The sequence below is a fragment of the Ammospiza nelsoni genome, chromosome 1 (assembly GCF_027579445.1).
Source record: "Ammospiza nelsoni isolate bAmmNel1 chromosome 1, bAmmNel1.pri, whole genome shotgun sequence".
In the NCBI taxonomy this organism is placed as follows: Eukaryota; Metazoa; Chordata; class Aves; order Passeriformes; family Passerellidae; genus Ammospiza; species Ammospiza nelsoni.
Window position 1 is genome coordinate 17,441,499 of NC_080633.1, and position 19,120 is coordinate 17,460,618.

General features: G+C 41.8%; 1 protein-coding gene across 2 annotated transcripts in view; it reads right to left on the reverse strand.

The window, feature by feature from the left end:
* Window positions 1–19,120, reverse strand: part of GAD2 (glutamate decarboxylase 2) — a 43,462-nt gene that overhangs the window by 18,313 nt on the left and 6,029 nt on the right. For both annotated transcript variants that reach the window (XM_059477133.1, XM_059477142.1), the window contains 4 exons: window positions 18,231–18,321; window positions 17,300–17,412; window positions 13,474–13,589; window positions 2,774–2,853 (listed from right to left, as the gene is read on the reverse strand). In XM_059477133.1, coding sequence (XP_059333116.1) covers window positions 2,774–2,853; window positions 13,474–13,589; window positions 17,300–17,412; window positions 18,231–18,321 — 400 coding nt within the window. The remainder of the gene's footprint in view (window positions 1–2,773; window positions 2,854–13,473; window positions 13,590–17,299; window positions 17,413–18,230; window positions 18,322–19,120) is intronic.

The following is a 19,120-nucleotide window of genomic DNA, read 5'->3' on the forward strand; positions in this document are numbered from 1 at the left end:
CCCAGGGAGAGGCTCAGCCCAGTGTCCCAAGAATTCACTGGGTGCCAAACCCCAAATCCCCGATCAGCAGGCACAGAAAAAGCCAGAAGAGCTGCACAGCCCCGAGCAGTGCCAGCCAGCAGTGCTGACAGCAGCCGTCTCTGTGCTCCCTTCCCAGGGATGGAGGCGTGCCAGGGTGACTTTCCCACGGCTCAGGGAATTGCATGTGTGCCCTCCCTGGAAGCAGGGTGTGCGAAGCTGCCGGTCCAGACTCGCCAAATGCACTGTCAGGCTCCGTGCACCGACCGCATTTGCAACAGCTCCACGTGAACCATCCACTGCAGAGTCAGCTGGGCAAGGCTTGAAGGCTGATTTAGGAAATCCTCTGAATTAACTAGGTGCAAGATAAAACTGTGCTGATACTGAATATGAAGGCTATGGTTTTCTTTGCTATAGATACAAGCAAGTCCATGAAATAAGAGTCAGTATGAATACCAGCAATACAAAAATGATAGATTCCCATGTTACAGAAATAAAGTCTTCACCAGCTTTGAATGTTGTACATTTAGATTGTTACAAATTTTTTAAGACTTTTTCAGATTTTTTCTTTCACTAGGCCCTCATTCCTGCTGCTATAAAAAAAAGAACCTTAATTAAAGCTCAAAATGAAGTGGAAACTAATAAACCCATTAGTTTTAGTTTCCTTTTGCATGTAAACCCTTGACCTGTTTTCATGACATTTTCATGCACGTCCTTTTAAAAAAATTATTAATTTATTGTAATAAGATACTGTTGGTTTAGTAACCTTCCATCCTCACACAGCTTACAGTAAGATGGTACTTATTTTAGTAGAAATGGGTTTGTACTGCTGAGTTTTTTTGCGAAATCTCTCCTGCATATTCAAAACAGTAAAATATGAAAAGAATAACTAAAAATAAAAAGCTCTAAAAATCTAAAAATTAACCCAAATTTTTCTTGCAGAAGTGCAAGGAACGTCCAAAGAGTATTCAGCTCCTTGTGAGCTCCCCCCAGACACATGTACATGATAAGAGAAAAGCAGTAGTAGTCTAACACTCAAAAATGTTCCTGGGATCATGAGAGGAATAAAGAAAATAAAACCATGTCAAAGGAGGGCAATGAGTTCCTCTTCAAAACATAATTTAGATGTTGATCTGTAATAGTTTCTGATTTAGTGAGCTTGTGCATAGAAGCATACACAGAACTGGGAAGATGCTTTCACTGCCCAAATTTTTTTACCAAAGCAAGCGATTTTCCAGCCCCATGTCACATTGAGTAGATGCAGGAATTCATGGCCAGGGGAGTGCAATACCCAAGCAGGGTCAAGGTTTACCAGGTTAACAAGGCAAGCTTGGCAGGTGTGGCACTGAGAAGCATGCTTGATCATACTGAAAACATCAAAAATGCTCCTTCCACAGTCCCACATCTTCACAGAGGCTCTTCTCAACCACACCAGCCCACATCCTCTGCAAACAATCTGCTCTGTCCCTGTGCTGTGGGACAATCTGCTCTGTCTGCTGTGTCCCTGTGGTGCCTGTGAGACACACAGGAATCCTGCTGTTTAATTCAGCGTGGGCAGCCCAACCTGTGTGTTCTTTACAGAAAACCATCACACTGAATTTGCACAAGGAGAAAAAGATGACATGGCTTCATTGATCCACATCCATCTCCAGTGAATAGAAACAACTGGGGATTTATTTTGATATGTGTTGGTTGTTCTGACGTCACTAAATCCTCTTCAAGGTGTGTTGAGTCTTTTGTTAATAAAGAGATAATAGGACCATAAGTCAATATGCAGGCACTGTGATAAGCACTGTAAATTGCTTACTTGATGCTTGTTTTTTAATGTGGAAGCAGAGTATTGTGACAGCAGCAAAGCCTTCCATTATGTTAGAGATGTAATTAATTCAATACCTTATAATAGTAAGGGACTCAAATAGCATTTTCTATTGGAAAGACTCTCAATAGAATCAGTAAGAATTATTCTATTAACTTTTTGTCCCACAGAAAGTGTTTTCCCTAAACGAGAAAATTTTTATCAGAACATGTTGATTTTGTTAATATACTTTTCTCTCAAAATGGGGTTTCACAGAGGATTGAAACCTTTTAGCTGGGTGAGGTAAGCAGTGATTTATCTCCCACCCTTTCTCAGGGCCTGTGTGAGCTGCACATCAGCTGCCTCCTGTGCTGTTGGTTTCCAGGATCACCATCCTCCTTTAGCCTGTGCTTCCCTCAATGCTGCCACAATCCTTCTCTGCACATCCTGTCACAAACATGCCCCTGTTAAGGGCACTGAGAGAATGCAATCCTGCTGAGAAAGATGGTGGGGACATGAAGTAGTAGAATTATACTAGCAAATGCTCCTGAATATTTTATTCCTACAAAAGGCCCACTGCAGCTCATTTTAATGGATCAAAACGTGACAGTCTGATTAGACCAAAACAAGCTTCCTCCTGGTTTCTTAGCACAAAATGTAAAGAATGATATTAGTTTGATATCCTGTTTCACATCAGAATGAAACAAAAAAATATCAGAAACCGCCGAGGAAAGGAACTTCTAAGATATTTTATGGACTCCAAAAATGGACCCATAAAGAAGCTTCTAACAGGGCCAGTTCCTCAAGTGGGATACATCAGTGTAAAGCTGATGAAGATGATAGTGCCATGACAAATTACACCAACTGCTGATCACATCCTACATACTCTCTCTGAGATGAGCACCTGATGATCCTGTGCTATGCACCACAATAAAAGGTGTATTTGACATCTTTACTTACCTTTCATCACATCTAATCAAAATCACACTATCTGTACCAATACCCAAGGCTGCAGCTCCTTTCTTCACAGAAAAGTGACTCTGAAAAAATAAATTTATTATTATTTACTTGTTTTATTATTTATTATTTAATTTAATATAAAACACTACCCTGTTGCAAACCCTTCAGCAAGAAGTTCTACGAGGCAGTAATTACATTCAGAGCCCTTTTGGAAACTGATCACTGTAATTTGAGGCTTCAAAGAAGGTCAGTACCATCAACTGGAGGAACAGCAATCACTCTAATCTGGGTTTACTCCTGGAATATTACAGACATAACTGTGGTCTATGCTGGACCTTGATGCAAACCTGCAGCTTCTATTGCTTGTACAGATTCTGCTGTGAGCTTGATTTACTGAAACAAAATAGTCTTCTCTACAGAATTCATTTAGTTTGTGATGCCCGGAGTCATGTGCTACAATGTATATTCTGCCCAGAGAAAAAGAGAGAAATGAATATAGGACGCCTAATTGTGATGTCATGCCAGTGAAAGCCAGTAATAACTCCTACTAATAAATACAGCTACTGAAGTTTAAAATCAGAATGGGGCTATTATTATCATTATAGTAAGACTATTAGTTAATCTGTATACACAAATAAAATGTGTAAGCTACATACTGGAGTGTACATTGGCCTAATTTTCTCTTGCTCATAGGACTTAACTCCCAAGCTAGTGTTGGTATATAATCCTAAATTGAATCCCAGTGATTATGATAATGCAACAGTTTTATATCAAACTATAGCCCCAAGAATCTGGTTTTGTATTAACTCAAACCCAGCTGTTAACAATATTGTCTAAAGTAATTTTAACTACAGTTTATTAAACATTGAAAAAATGGAAATTCTTTAGATACTACAGTATCATTAACTTAGGATGTAACACTATAAAAAAGATCCAGAAGACAAAACCCTAACAAGGCTTTTTAAGTGTCCAGAGTGTTAAAGAAGAAAGTAAGACCTAGTTTGCAGATCACAAAGGAAAGAAGCAATCACTATGGCTTTGTCAAGGGAGTATTTGTAAGCAGCAGAGAGCAGAAGGGGAAGCGACTGGCACAATGGTTAAACGTGTGTACTTCACCTAAAGGCCACGAGGGCACAGATTCACTGCATGCTAAAGGACTCTTAGCATAATGAACACTTTGAAAATTACAACTTAATGAAAGAGGAAGAAGAGTAGAAGAACTGAAAGATGTACATCCAACCTCAGAAGGAAAAACCTTTGTGTTTTACAAATTTCTCAGGGAGTAGTTTTCATGGAGGCTTGACTGCTATGGTTAAGAATTTCCAGTACAAACTCCTTTTTTATATGCCTGTATTCTCACCATTTTGGATGAAATTCTTAACATTTTCATGATGTCTGCTGACTTTTTAAATATCCGGATATTTTTAAGAAGTTCAGATTGCTCTTAAGTCATGTTTCACTGATGATATATGGACAATTTGAAAATACTTCCTCAGGCAAATATTTTTAATACTAGATTTGTTTTTTAAATGCAATGGGTTGGTACAGCTTTTCCCTGTGGGACATGGCTGCAGTGTATGAACAATGTGTATTGAGCAGCCCCTGAACCCATTGCCTAGATGTAAAATCAGTTTTTGAAGTACTAGTACAGCAAACCACACCAGTCCCTGAAGTAAGCACACTCTGAAAAGTAAACATACACACACTGCACTGACTCTCACATGAACTGATGATAAATGGAATGCATACTCATCACTTAGATGAGCCACAGGGGATTGGTGCCTGTCCCTTGCAGGTAGCCTAACCAAGGTGACACCATCAAGTAGGCTTCCTCTGCATTCAGGGGGAGAAAGGCACCTTCAGGCTAAAGATTTATCCAGAGTAAGGGTGGCTGGTTTGGATTGGGTGCTGAATGACATCAGGTGAAGAAGTTTCCATCCCTTATCTCTGAAAAAAGTCCTGTGATACCTGCTGTGAGAATGGGAAGTGCATCTGCAGCCACCAGCACTCAGACACTGCAGATGTTTGACATCCAGACATCACCCAGCCTGTAAAAGCCACTGGTCACAGGTCTGTTCATCTTGGAATCCGCTCTGTTGTTTTTCTAGCTGGGAGTCGCAAGGTGCTAGGAAGTATTTAAACACTGAACATCACAGCTCAGCCACCACACTGACATTTTTCATGGCATGTTATTTCCTTCACAAAACTGCATTTTTGAACAAATGCATTTCTTTGAGTTTCATCAGCTTCACTAAATGCAGTGGGCTTTTCCCCAGCACAAATGCACTGTAGATGAAGGCTTGGATTGTGACCAATCCAAAACCCTCAAAACATCAAAGATACAAAAGTCTGTTCCCAGCCCTGTGGGCCTCCCTGAGCCCTATGGGGCAGCAGTGCAGCTTTGTGGGAGCAGGAAAGAGAAGAGCCCATGAAATGGCTATTGGCAGGAGGAGGCTTATAAAAAATTCCCAGTTTAGGAAAGTATCTTGGAACTTTGCAAAAATTGAAAACAGAGCAAAAATATTGCCAGTATAATGACAGTTCACAGATATGTTATATGAAGATAGAATTGAATGCATATACTTAAAAAAAATTAATCTGCTTTTCATTCATTTATTACACGAACTGATGTGCACATACTGGGTGGTGTAAATATATAAATGCAGGTAGAGATTTAGGAGTGAAGAGGCACAGATATATTTCACTGGGGTTTGAGTTGATGACATTACATTTATTAATTTTGCTCCTTACTCCACACTATTTAAAAAAGATTTACTGTTGCAATTTGTTTTTATACTAAAAACCCAGAACTATTCAAAGTGCCTTAAAAAAGAAAAGACAGATTTAAATGGTCTGCTATGAGGAAGGAAATTAGGCCCATGTGCTCAAAGGCATCTATTGGAATATGGCCAAGTGCAGCTGCCTTGCTAAGAAGTCTCATGGCACTGCTAAAAGAGCACTGGGGGAAAAAAATGAATGTAGTGCTGATAGCTCAGTTGCCTGAAGGCTTTTTAGAGACTGAAGGGAATTCAGTGGCCAGGAACCAAAACTGGTTTACGGATAAATTGGGAAGAAATACAGAAGTCTGTGCACAGAAGGGCAAATGCAATTACAAATTCTAAACAAACTGAATATGAAATGGCTCAATCTGTCTATACAGTCACAGATATAAGAATTTCCAGTACAAACAGATATATGACTGCTGTTATGTTTTCATGTTTTAGGGCAAGACCACAGGAATTACTCCAAGGACTTGACAGGCTCTGAAAGACCAAGGATGAAAGCAAAATGGAAAAAATATATTTGCAGAACCAAAGAAAACTTTCACAATGATAAGTATTAAAATTTGGTTTAATATTCCTGTGATGTTGGTGAAAGTTTGGTTGTCTGTGTAATATAATGGTAAACACAGAAAACTATAAAGGTCAACAAGATGAAAAGGTTTGCAGAAATAAACCTGATCAGACAGAACTATTCACAGATGATTTAACTGGGCTAACAAGGAAGGACATGAAATGTGACCCCTCTGCAAATACCAGGGCTACAGATTTTCAGACACATCAGGAAGGGAGCCTGAACATCACCCTTCACAACTCAGCTGTGCAAGAGTTACACGGATCTGAAGCCTCATGGAGGGAGAACCAGGGGACAAAGGGAGGGCAGGTGCAGGCTGCCTGATGCCAGCCCTGAAGGAAAAGAGGAAAAGCCAGGCTTGGGGGCACTGGAAGGTCTGGAGTTTCAGCACTGTCCTGGGCTTGCAGACAGAGGAGGACACAAGGTGGGAATTGGCTGTCATTTTGGCTTTCTCCCTCCCTCCCTTCACACACTGCACAGGGTGCATGGAAACTGCAAATATATCCCCAGTAGAGAGGAACCTAATTTCTATATAGAAAGAAATGTGGTGAAATTCAGGGGTGAAGGAGAAGGTATTAGTGATATAGATATTAGTGATATAGGTATATAGATATTAGTGACTAAGAGCGTACTGACAGTCAGAAAAACAAAAACGGTGATTCTGAGCCAGGGGAATTTTCCCTTTATCTAAAATTTCAAATGCTGTTAGGTACAGGTTTGCTCCCCAGATAGCCATTTTTACATGGTTAGCTTTGTAAGGTAGAGAGAGTGTAAATGTATTACATGTGCAATAATGAATAAGCCCCCTGAAAAATGGAAGAATAATTAAAAAGGCTATCATGCTGAAAAGTACAGTATTGTTATCTGAAGTGCTTCAATATACAGATGCTTCTTTTTGTAGCTTGCTAAATTACTTGCTCATCATCTGGCATGGTTGAAGCTGTCACAAACAACCATCCTAATGCCATGAGCCCCACAGGGCATGGCTGTGTTTTCAGATTGCTGCTTCTCCTTGCTTAAATAAATCCAGAATGGCATGAGCTTTGTGGAGGTGGCTTATCAGCAACCAGTTTCCAAATGCTGAGCAAGCTAGGACTGATCTCCTGCAGCTGAAACTCCCCAGGGTCTGTCACTGGCAGCCCAGGAGATCTGGACCCCCAGCCTCACCTTATCACCTATTCACCAGCAAAGAAGGAGAATTCACTTTCCTATTCACTTCTCTTGGGCTTTAAGCATTGTGCAATCTCTGGATGTGTAGGCTGGGCTATTTCTCTCTTAATAATCTAAAAATGTGTTTCTAGTTCAGGCTTGCTGGTTGGGGTCCCACAAAGGTGGGGAAAAAAGGTACCTCCATACCTCCCTGATCTCCTAAGGCTTTGGCACCTGCTTTAGACTTAGGATGAGTTGTCTTCTGCAGATCTCGCTCTTTTTTATTGGCCATAAAAAGTGTATAGACTAACTCAGATTAAATGTTTACACTTCAGGTGATTAACATTAAGCAACATGAATCCTATCTTTATCATCTGATTTCAAGCTACAGCTTCTCCCTCAATTACCTACAAAAAGAACACACTGTGTCCCATCCAAGTTTTAAATACACTGCAATGAGAGATATATTTGCTATGGTTTCATTTACCTACTGCTATTCAATTTTTAAAGTTACTTGTTAGTATCAGGTGAGAAATGAGGATATTGATGTTTCTAAACATACCAGTATGCACATCCTTGGCATTTTCCAAACACACAATTTCATGCCGCTTTTCTAATCAGAAAGACTCATTTGGTTTATTTCTAGTGCAGATAGTTTTGCAGCACTGTATATAATAAGAAATGTTGCACTGAGTTCAGGAGGATACTGTGGCACTGTAAAAGCCACAAGGTATTCTGGTCCATACCAGATGAAGGATTAGACCCAAATGATGATTTTCTCCTTTAAGACTGACTGCACTAGAGCACTACTTTTATAGAAAATGCTTTTACTCTGATTTGAATAGTGCTACCTGAAATAAGTTGTTCCTCAAATAATTTTCAGTTTCCCCCTGGCTTCAAATACCATAAAAATAGTTTTCTAGTTATTATGCAGTAAGTAGTGCAAAGAAAAAAAATGTGTGAATCCATCAGTTTGATTTTAAGTTTCCTTAGGTGGAAACAAATCTAATTCCTACTTACTCTGTATGCCCAGAGTCTAATTTACAGCTTTCTAGTCTATGCTACAAAATAGAAAACAGGAACTTTCAGGCTCCCCAAACCTCCCTCTGGAAGCAACACCTCACACAACACCCCTTGGACTGCTTCTGGCAGGTGGCAGTTCTGCAAAGTGTCTCCTAAGTTGCAGGGACAGAGGGCAACACTACATATCATGGAAGTGGTAGATTAGGGATCAGATTTTCCTTCATTCCACACAGAAACCAACCCAAAACCTTCCATAGCCTGTGTGAAATGGTCTATCAAGCTACAGACACAGAAGTGATTTTTTAACTTCCTCCTGCATCAGCACCAAGAAGCTTCACAGCAGGCTTCTGGAACTGTTCAGATAAAAACTTTACAAAACCACTCTTCTCCCACAGATACTGGAATTGTTTCACCAGCCTTTTTTTCATTTTCTGAACTGTGGATTAAGCCCACACAGTCCCTAATTAATCAAGTCCACAGAAATTCTGCAAGCTTTTTAAAGCTATTTTCCTACCAGCAATGAAAAGGGCCAAAGTCTGTTTTGTGACTTGAACCCACCTAGTTCTCTCCAGCTAAACTTCCCCTTTGCACACTTTTCCTCCTCAGGGCAGCATGACTGTGTCCTTTTGCCTCCTAGGTGTAATCCCTGCTCCGTACAATTTCCAGCCACTATTGGACACTCTTTAAGACAGTGCTGGCTGGGCAGGTCAAAATCACAACAGGGAATCAGTAAAAATTTAACAGGTCTTGCCTTGGGGCCAAATGGAACAACTAAAATGTTCTGAGAAGGCAGCCATCTCTTTCAGCAGCTTTTTCCATGCTGAAAAAGGGATGGACTCCTCTGAACAGCTACAGCAGCCTAAAACTGATATGCTGGAACACAGGAGGAGGCCTTCACTTTGGATTTTTCATAGTGTTTGAAATGATAGACTGAAATAGGTTTTTACAACTGGCATCCATCACTTTTTCCCCTCTGAGTCAAGGTCTCTTGCATCATGTGCAGTCCAGAACAGCTGCCCTGAAGGACATCACTGATCATGAGCAGTGCAAATGAAAGAAGACTGATGATGCCCTGATAAATACAGAGGACTGAATGAAATCCTGGGTGCCAGGTGCATCTCAGGAAATTAAACCTGAGGAAGACCTACCCAAGCAGTTGCAGAGTACTTCACCATCATTAGTGAAATAGAAACAAACAGCAGCAGAGTGCTAAGTTGTGGGATGGGGGAAATTTGCTGGCTGGGAATGTGCACAGTTGGAATAATCACATAGGCCTATTTTAGGCACCAAATGTAGGTTTGTGTACATGAGGAGGCTCTTTATGGTCAGTGCACAAAAGTAGGTGAAGCTCTCCCAAAGGTGATTTAGAACATTTAAATTCAGGAATATTTAGGTTCCTAATTTGGATGCTCTGAGTTTCTCTCCAGAGGTGCTTCTCTTCACTGGTTGTGCAGAGAGTGAGGCTCCTAATTTCGGAACACGATGCACTCCTAAATTAGGGAGGTAATTACTTAAAAGCTGTGAATTACTCCTCCCTTCCCTTCTCCCCCACTGGCAGCTGAACCTATAATGGCATCAGACTGAGCCATATTCTGATTACAGTAGTAGTGGTGGCAACTGCGATATAACTTCATTCATTTATAGTACAGGAAGCTCTAGACTGGTAGTAATGAAAATAGAGTCTCATCTGGGATGCTGAAATTCTTCATTGAGAATTGCTGATATTAAAATCTTTGCATCTGACTGAAAATTTGAAAACCAAAATCTACGAGTTTCTAAACACATACAGTTACCTTAAGCTTTGTTTACTATCACACCCTGCATGCAGAGCATGGGAAAATGACACTATGGATCTGCTGCTCCAGCTAGATCCCTAAAAATCTATGGGGCCTGATCCCTACAAATCTATGGGGCCTGAATTCTCAAAAAGCTGGCTGAAGTCATCACAAAGTCTTTCTCACTGACTTTGAGTGGTCTTGGGAATCTGGAGAGGTCCCAGCTGACTGGAAGCTGGAGGACATCATCCCAACTTCCAAGAAGGGCAAGACGAAGGACCCCAGAAACTACAAGCCTGTTAGTTTCACTTCAGTAGCTGGCAAATTCACAGGGAAGATTATTCTGGCAGGTACTGAAAAACACCTGGAGGACAATGCAGTCATTGGTCAGAGCCAGCACAGCTTCATGAAGGAAAGTCCTGCTTGTCAAACCTGATTTCATTCTGTAACCCACTGATCTAGGAAAGCCAGCAGATTGAAGCATTTTGGACTTCAGCAAAGCTTTTGGTACTGTCTCTCACAGTGTCCTTCTGGAGAAAGCATCCAGCTCACAGCCCTGTTACACAATGGGTGACCAAGTGGATCATGGGCACCAAGGGTTACAGTGAATGGGGTGACCCCAGACTGGTGACCTGCCACTGATGGGGTTCCACAAGGATCCATCCTCAGCCCTGTGCTCTTTAACACCTTCATTAATGACTTGGACACAGGACTTACCTGGATGCTGGGTATGTTTGCTGATGACATTAAACTCGGGAGAGCTATTGACTCCCTCAAGGGCAGAGAGAGCCTGCAAAGAGACCTCTATAAATTAAGAGGACTGGGCAATCACCAACCATATGAAGTTCAACAAGGGCAAGTGCTGGATTCTGCACCTGGGATGGGGCAGCCCTGGTGGTGTGTAGAGACTGGAGAGCTGTGCCACGGAAAGGGACCTGGGGGCCTGGTCCATGGCAAGCAGGAACCTGAGCCAGCAGTGCCCTGGGGCCAGGAGGGCCAACCCTGTCCTGGGGGGCATCAGGCACAGCACGGCCAGCAGGGCAAAGCAGGGATTGTCCTGCCCTCCACTGGAACTGCCTCCTCTTGGGTATCACGTGCAGTTCTGGCTGCCACAATACAAGAAGACATTAAGCTGCTAGAGGGTGTCCAAGGAGAGCCTCCAAGGATGGTGAAGGGTCTGGAGGGGAATCCATATGAGGAGTGGCTGAGGTCACTTGGTCTGCTCAGCCTGGAGGAGAGACTGAAGGGAGACCTCAGTGTGGCCTTCAACAGCCTCATCAGGGGAGGCAGAGGAGCAAGGACTGATCTCCTCACTCTCGTGATCAGTGACAGGACATGAGGGAAGGCACAAAGCTGAGTTAAGGGACACTTAAGTTTAATATCTAGAGAAAGTCCTTCACCCAAAAAGTGGTTGAGCACTGTAATAGTTCTCCAGTGAGGTGGTCACCAGCACCAAGCCTAACAGAGTTCAAGAAGCTTTGGACAATGCACTCAGGCACATGGTGTGGTTTCTGGGGTGTCCTGCACAGGGTCAGGAATGGGACTTGATGATCCTGATGGATCCCTACCAACTCAGGGTGTTTTATGATTCTACAATTTGCTTGTTCCATGGCCATTGTTTTTCAAGAGCATCCAACTGTGGCAGAGAGAAACCTCAGTCAGGCCAAGGAGTCCTAAAGTAGGTAGATCATCAGCATGATGTGACAAATGAGACAAATGACATTTGCATATCTTAAGTGTGTGTTCAGGTCCTGCATGACACTTCCTATCTTAAAAAGGATTGTACTTCTAGGCCTCTGAATTTTCAGTAACAGCTTCTGCTGTTTTGAGGGTTAAACCATGATCCCTTAGCCTTTGGGCAAGGGTCCTGTCTTCACATAGTGCAGTTTCTTAACTTCTCTAGAAGATGAGAATATACTTTTTATAAAGCTTGATTGAGGAAGGGACAAAACGGCAATTTGAAGATACTTTTAAAATGTAATGGACTTCAGATGCTGCCCTATGAATTCTCTAGTGTATTTGATTTTTGAATGTTTAATTTGCTAAGGGAACTGCTTCTTCCCTGGCATGAAAACACAATTATTAAAGCTCATTTCATTATTTTGAGACTGTTAGCACAATTTGGGTCATTGTTTAACACTCCATTGCTATGAAAACAATGAAATACTCTAATGATTACTAGGATTTGTTGCTTTAAATAATCATGTTGAACCTCATTTGCAGGACTTAGACTTGTTACTTCCATGTGGCTAATGTATCTCTAGCTGTACATCCAGCTTTGGAAAGTCGCAACTCATGTGTAGACTGTCCTCTTTAACTGCTATGGGAACAATAATTCTGCAATGTGGAGCCCACAGCTGTGTACCACATCTCATCCCATCCTACTGCTATGAAAGGCATCCTCTGAGAGATTTCCTCCTGCACTTTGGTGATAACTTTTAGAGTATTTTGTTCTTCACACTTGCATAGAATGGAAGCACATTTTATGGTAAGTCCAGAGGCAGCAGGAGGACTTTGTTACCTAACATGGACAGTATCCTGCTGAGCCTTGGCCACAAATGAGTCCTTTCTGGCTGAGCCCACACAGCTGGAGAAAAATATAGAAGTGGACAACGAAGCCTGAAAGCAGCTCACAGTCCCTCCTGAGGATAAACCTTCCTCCTTTCTTTCCTCCTGCACCCACATTCTCCACTCTGCGCTGCAAGGAGTTCCAAATGGTTGTAAAGCCAAAAACAACCCTCCCAACAGAGGCTTCTGTACGGCTGCACAAAGAGCAAAGAACCCTCCCACAAGGACTGCTCCTGTTTCTCTTGTGCCCACCTCCCTCGCCCCTGGCAGGTCCCAGCAGTGCCTGTGATGAACCCCCACGTGCTGAAGCTTTTGCTCACAGGCAGAAACTCACAGAGAAGCCCAGAAAATACTGCAGCTGCTCTGCTGCACACACACACAGCATTGTCATAGGACTGTCTTCATGTATGTTATCACCTTCTCATTAAATAACAGCAGGAGTGGTTTCAGATGGAAAGATTTTGACTCAAAAGGATTTTCTGTTGCCCCACAACAGATGACAGTCCTGGCAGAAAGTGCTGAAACCCAATGATGAGCTCTCCTCATTTGATGTGGTCCTTACCACTCACATCAACATTTATATGGACATGTGTGAGAGCAAAGAAATAGCACAGGAGCACTGTAGAGACTGCTCTGCCTGGATTTCAGCCACAGGGAAGTGCAGAGATCATCCCTCTACAGATAAAAATTTCAGTCCTTCCCATGTTTTTATTCCCAGTGAAGGAGTAACAGAAATGAAGACAGTTGTCAGCAAATTCCTGTTCAGCTGTTTTCTTCATCATAAAGTCATACAAGCAGATGTAACAGATAGGAAAAAACAGAAACACATACATGTTCCGATGTGAAGGCAACCAGTCTGGGAATAGCTGCCATTCCTTTTTCTTTAACTTCTGGGAACATCTTGAAACGTGCAATCAACATAGCATACATGTTAGATATGGCACCACCTGGAGTCCACAGTAATATACTGTTACTTTTTCTATTCATTGTAATATCATTGCAGAACAAACAAGTCTTGCTAAAGTATTTCTATATAAATGTATCTGCCTTGTGGCAAAAACACAGATTCTTCTTCCTGATGCTCCTCACAGCTGGGCTGTGTAACAACAGGATCTACTACCCACAAAAAAACACTTATGCAAAAAGTGCCACTGCAAAAAATGACTGGTGCTTCCTTTCACCCTCATTCCAACTACCATCTCTCCTTCAGTCCCCAGTCTTAGCTTTCCATGTGCCATCAACACATAATCCCCGTTCTATTCCATCTCCTAAGCAGGTGCCCACACAAGGGGCATCCTAAAGGATTTCCAAGTGTGACCTAATCTGTGCTCTCCCCTCCTAAATCAGGGTGGCGTTTCATGCCCCAGCTTTGAGCAAACCCACCCACTGAGACCCAACAGCTGCCATCTTCTGGATAAGTGGAGTGGGAAGAAGGAAGAGAAAGGAAAAAGGGTCATTCTAACAAATATTTTTCATTTTAATTGTCCTCTTATGGGAACAAGGGGAAAAGATTAAATGTCCCTAACACTAGCCTTAAAATCACTGGCATACATTCACTTAAAACAGCCATTTCAAGTTTGGTATTTAACCCACTTACAGACGGGTATCAGATCTACAGCTCTGCAGTGGTCTGTTTCTCCTGTTTGAAATTTTTTGCAAACCAAGTCTCTGTGTCTACAGTGGAGCAATGCTTGGCTTTACATTAATGCTGCATGAGCACTATGGGAATATAATGCAGTACTTGAGGCAGATGCTGAGAATTTTTAAATTTGTATGCACACAAACACACACACAGACAGACATGTATGCATGAAATCCATCAGGTTTATCCTATGTGTGTATATATACACACACACACAGAGATTAATTGTATACCCATGTTTATGCACATGTATTTATATAAAGAAAAAGTTTTAAATGAACAGGTTGAAATGCCAGTGAGGTAGAGTTCAACTATTGCAACCTTCATCCATCTAAAAATGGAGTGAAGAGCACAAGATGTGCACCTCCAGAGGATGGTTCAGCTCATCCTATGGCAGCTGTTTGTGGTGGGTGGAACTTGCCCTGCAGACACATCCCCACTCTCCCTGGAAAACACAGGAGCTGCTGTAACCAGCCCAGGGTAACACCCAATGTCTGGACAGCCAAAGTGAGATAAGATAAAATCCATCCTTTGAGATGAAGGAAGCACTGTTGGTTATCTGTGCTGACAAATTAACATTGTTTTGACTTTTGTAAGATTTGTTTTAATCTCACTAGAGATAACTACTGTTCCACAGCCCACACAACTGTGCCCTTCATTTCTAATCAGTATCCTGGCTCTGCTCTTGCAGTGAGGCTGCCCTGCTGTGGGCTTTCCCTGACCTCACTGGCCCTCCTGTGAATCCAAGGGAAAAGGCCACACAAGAATGGCATTGCTGGCATACAGGTCAGTACACATCGGGGTTTTTCTTCCCCTTTCAACTATCTTGAGAGATATGAATGTATTTCAACACCTTTCTTCGAAATGACAAAATAAGAAATGGAGAGATTAAGAGGAAATGCTCAGGTACCTGTCTCTAAAAAACGCAGATGTTATGTAAGAGCTGCTATTGATAATTTAGGTGACTGAACTAAGTTGAAGCAATTTGGCCTATCTTGTCCAAAGTCCTTGGCTCAGTGTCAAAAGAATCAAGACTGAAATGTTTAGTTTCCTCAATACCAGGGTTTCTTATTAGTATTTATTACTCAGTCATTTAAGCTTAGTTTACTCATAAGCCTGCATTCTGCTTTTAATTTCATAGTTGTATTCACATCCACAGCTAATTGTAGCTAACAAAACACACCTACAGAATTTGGAGAAAACAGTCAGGCTTTTATGCTTCACATGTATTGATACTGTATATTTCATCCCAGAGAATGCAGAGAGAAAGAACCTTTTCTTTGCAACAGTAAGGTCTTCAGCTAAGGCCATGAAGTGAGAAGACAGCACAGAGATTATTTTCATTATTACCTAAAAAAGCAGAACCTGCACACTGAGTATTGTTGCCTTAACAGAGAAAATTATAAAGATGCACTTTGCACAAACCAGAAGTTGCAGAGAAACAAAGAAAGAATGAGAGGGGCAGCCCTGCAAACGCCAGCACAGGTACCTGCCTGCCACAGAGCCCGTCCCCACACAGGTTTCAGCTCGATGAAGTGAGCTCTGGCACACCAGCAGTGCCCTGGGCCCGTGCCAGGCAGCTCCTCCTGCAGCTCCTCCCGAGGCACACACCTCTCCTGACTCACACCATCTCTACCTGAGTTTGCCACACTCGGGCAGATCTGGCACAGCCACTGAGCCTTTCCCCCAGCCCGCTGCCATGGGCGGGCAGCACTGCCATTGCTCTGCCCTCAGCCTGCAGGGCCCTGACCAGCCCCTGGGAAGGTGGGGAGCCAAGGGCAGCTGTACCCAGTCAGGTCAGGGCTGGTAGCCAACCACCACTCCGTTTCCAAAAGCTTTCACTTTGGTCCTGGGCCCGTGAGACACACTTAGATGCCAGGTGTGATGTAGGCCAAGGTTTTCAGGGGGATCTCTAAGCACCACAGTAAAAACTGTCAGAGCTTTTGCTCTCAGGCTTTTTAACTAAGAACTCGTGAAAAAGCAATGTCAGTTCTTCTCATCTATTTCTCTATACCTGTGGGAAGGGCCAGAATAAAACTCCCACACACTTCCCACATATGCATTCAGATGTGAGAAGCTGAAGATGAGCCTTGCCTGACCTCCCTGGCCTCAGAGAGCCAAATGTCCTGGGCTGCTATCAGTGACGCCTTTCCTCTACTCAAGAGTGCACTCTTTCTCTCTCCATTAGGTCAAATAACTTCCCTTCCAGAAAGGCTCCTTCTGCAACAGCTAACAGTCTGTTCTCTTTTGACAAGCCAAGATATTACACCCAATGTAAATTCTTTCATTATTTTGCAATTTCATAAGATAGACAAGCCAAAATTTTTGAGCAATGAAATTAGAGTCAGAGGAGAGGTGACAAAGAGTATAAATCAAAAGACTAAGTGGAATGATTAAAAAATAAAAAAAATCTTAATGTTTGTCAATGATTTTTCTACACTAACTTTTTTGCCTTACTGACTTGCCCTGAAGAAACCAGGTTTCTCAGCCTTTAAGCACTCAGATTAACTAAGCACCCAAGGACCCCACTGAGAAAAACAGGTCAGCTTCACATGGAAAGCTAACAGCATGCTCTAATGCTGGCAGGGTCTTCCTGACTCCACTGAAATTGCTGGGAGGTATGCTACGTCTTTCCCTGTTTGCTCCAATTTCCCCTGCGGTGCTGGAGAGCTTTGTTGTGTTTCTTTCCTCTGTTATTAATACAACAGTCTTTCTATTTCATGGGATCCATAAAAAGGGGGGGCAAAGCAAAACTGCAAGGCAAATGTCTCTTCTCATTATGTTTCCCATGTGCCATTACAGCTGCTCATCATGCAGTGCAATTTGCTCAAACAGACCCTCATAATCACATCCCTGAAATTCATAAACATGCAATACTTTATCTCAAAGAGGCCACTGGTGTTTACTAGCAAGTGTCCTCTCAAACATGCATATTTAATTATATTTACTCTTTAGCTGCAGGGGATGTCATATACCACAGTCTGAAAAATAGAGAAAGCTTGAAATGTTATGTACCAGGTGAAAATATCCCATCGCCACAGCCCCCTGGCCAGCCAACCATCTCTCTCATTTTCCTTAGTGTGACATATTCCAAAAGTACAAACACTGGAGCAATTTCATAGGTGAACCTGAAATGTAGTAATGTCCATATTTAATGCTTTAATCTACAATCTTTTTCCAATATTACATTACATTATAGCCACAATATACTCTATCTTATACTGGGTAGAGTTCTGTTTCACAATAATTTCCATGGTCTTCTTTCTCATTTGACATCAAATGACTAGAAGGAGAAATGCAGGGAGCCCTTAACAATCCATTTCCACCCACTTCAGTGAATAAAATCTTGCCCACCTCTTCCAGGCTCAAGGCTTTGCCCTTTATCCGAGGCATGCTGGGCAGAGCCCCTTTGCCTTGCCCAAACCCATGTGCGTGTCTGGAGGCACATGTCAGCAGTCCTATTCATAATGGCCAGACAGTGCATGAAGCTAAGCAAGTACACAGAAATGCTTCCTAATCCCAAAGTGAAAAAATCCCCACACTTTAAAATTCCACATCTCTCTCTTACAGAAAGCAATGGTTTCTGCTCTGGGTATGAATTGTACATAACCTCTCTACATGAATGCAACTGCTCACTCAGTACCCCTTTCATTTTACATATTTATGCATGCAAAATGCCAATCTGTATATATTTTTTGTGTGCTTTTGGGAGGCAGCACAACCAACATCCTATCACGATGATGAAATTTTATAAATGACAGCCTACAGGACAACATTGAAAGCCTTTCTATAAATAACTGTTGCAACCATTTAAAAAACAGATTATTTTTTCCCCAGCAATTTTAACATAATATTATTCTTTCACTCACATACAGGAATTAGTATTTTAGATCATAATAATGAAATTAAATATCTATATATTAAATTTAAAAAATCTTCTACTTACATATTAGTATTTGCTGCTGATGTCAGCCAGTCCGCCGCCAATCCAACCATGTCCAACCCAGTTGAAAGTTGATTAAAATATCTAGGGTGCCCTGCATAAGATAGAAAATGTTATCAAAAGGCTGATGACTCTGAATGAAACTATTCAGTGCTGAACAGTGTATTTACCTCCATATTTCTATAGAGAAGAAAGTGCTTTCAAGGTATGAAACAAAGCAAATGGCAGTAAATACATTTCTTGAAAAAGGCAGGATAATTTCTCTTCTTTCTCATTCCAAAGTCAGTAATTATACTCAACACAGAATAATGAATTCCAACATTCCCTATTATCCTTTCAATATGCCTTGAAAATTAGCACATAGCTGCCTCACAAAAATAGCTGTTTGCTCCCGTTAGTGTGTCACATGTTGTCACTGGATATGGTTTTGCCTGACTAGGTTTGAAAGGCGCACATGAGACACCATCTGAAAAGCTTGCCAGGACATATAACATCAGTGATGAATGGCTAATGATTGTAATAGACAGGGCGAAATGAGAAAATGGAGTATTTTGGTGACTGCTTTGCACATGACTCAATGGCTGATGATTGTACGAAGATGGCAGGGAAGGTGGTGGTCCTTGTCATTTCTTCACTGTCACAGTACAATTACAAATAGCCTGGCTACTTGCAACTGTGATTTTAATTCAATGCCATAAAAACAAGCTCTGCTGCCCCAGCAGAATGATGCACAGGACTATATTCAGTAAGTTGACAGTCTCTTGGTCAATCTAATTGGTTCCTGTTTTTTTTTTCTAAAATCCTCCTAGAGATTTTCCTTAAAAACGTACCTAGAGCCATTAAACACAGGAAGCATTAAAATTCCATTTTTACTAGTTACTTCCCGCAAGCCC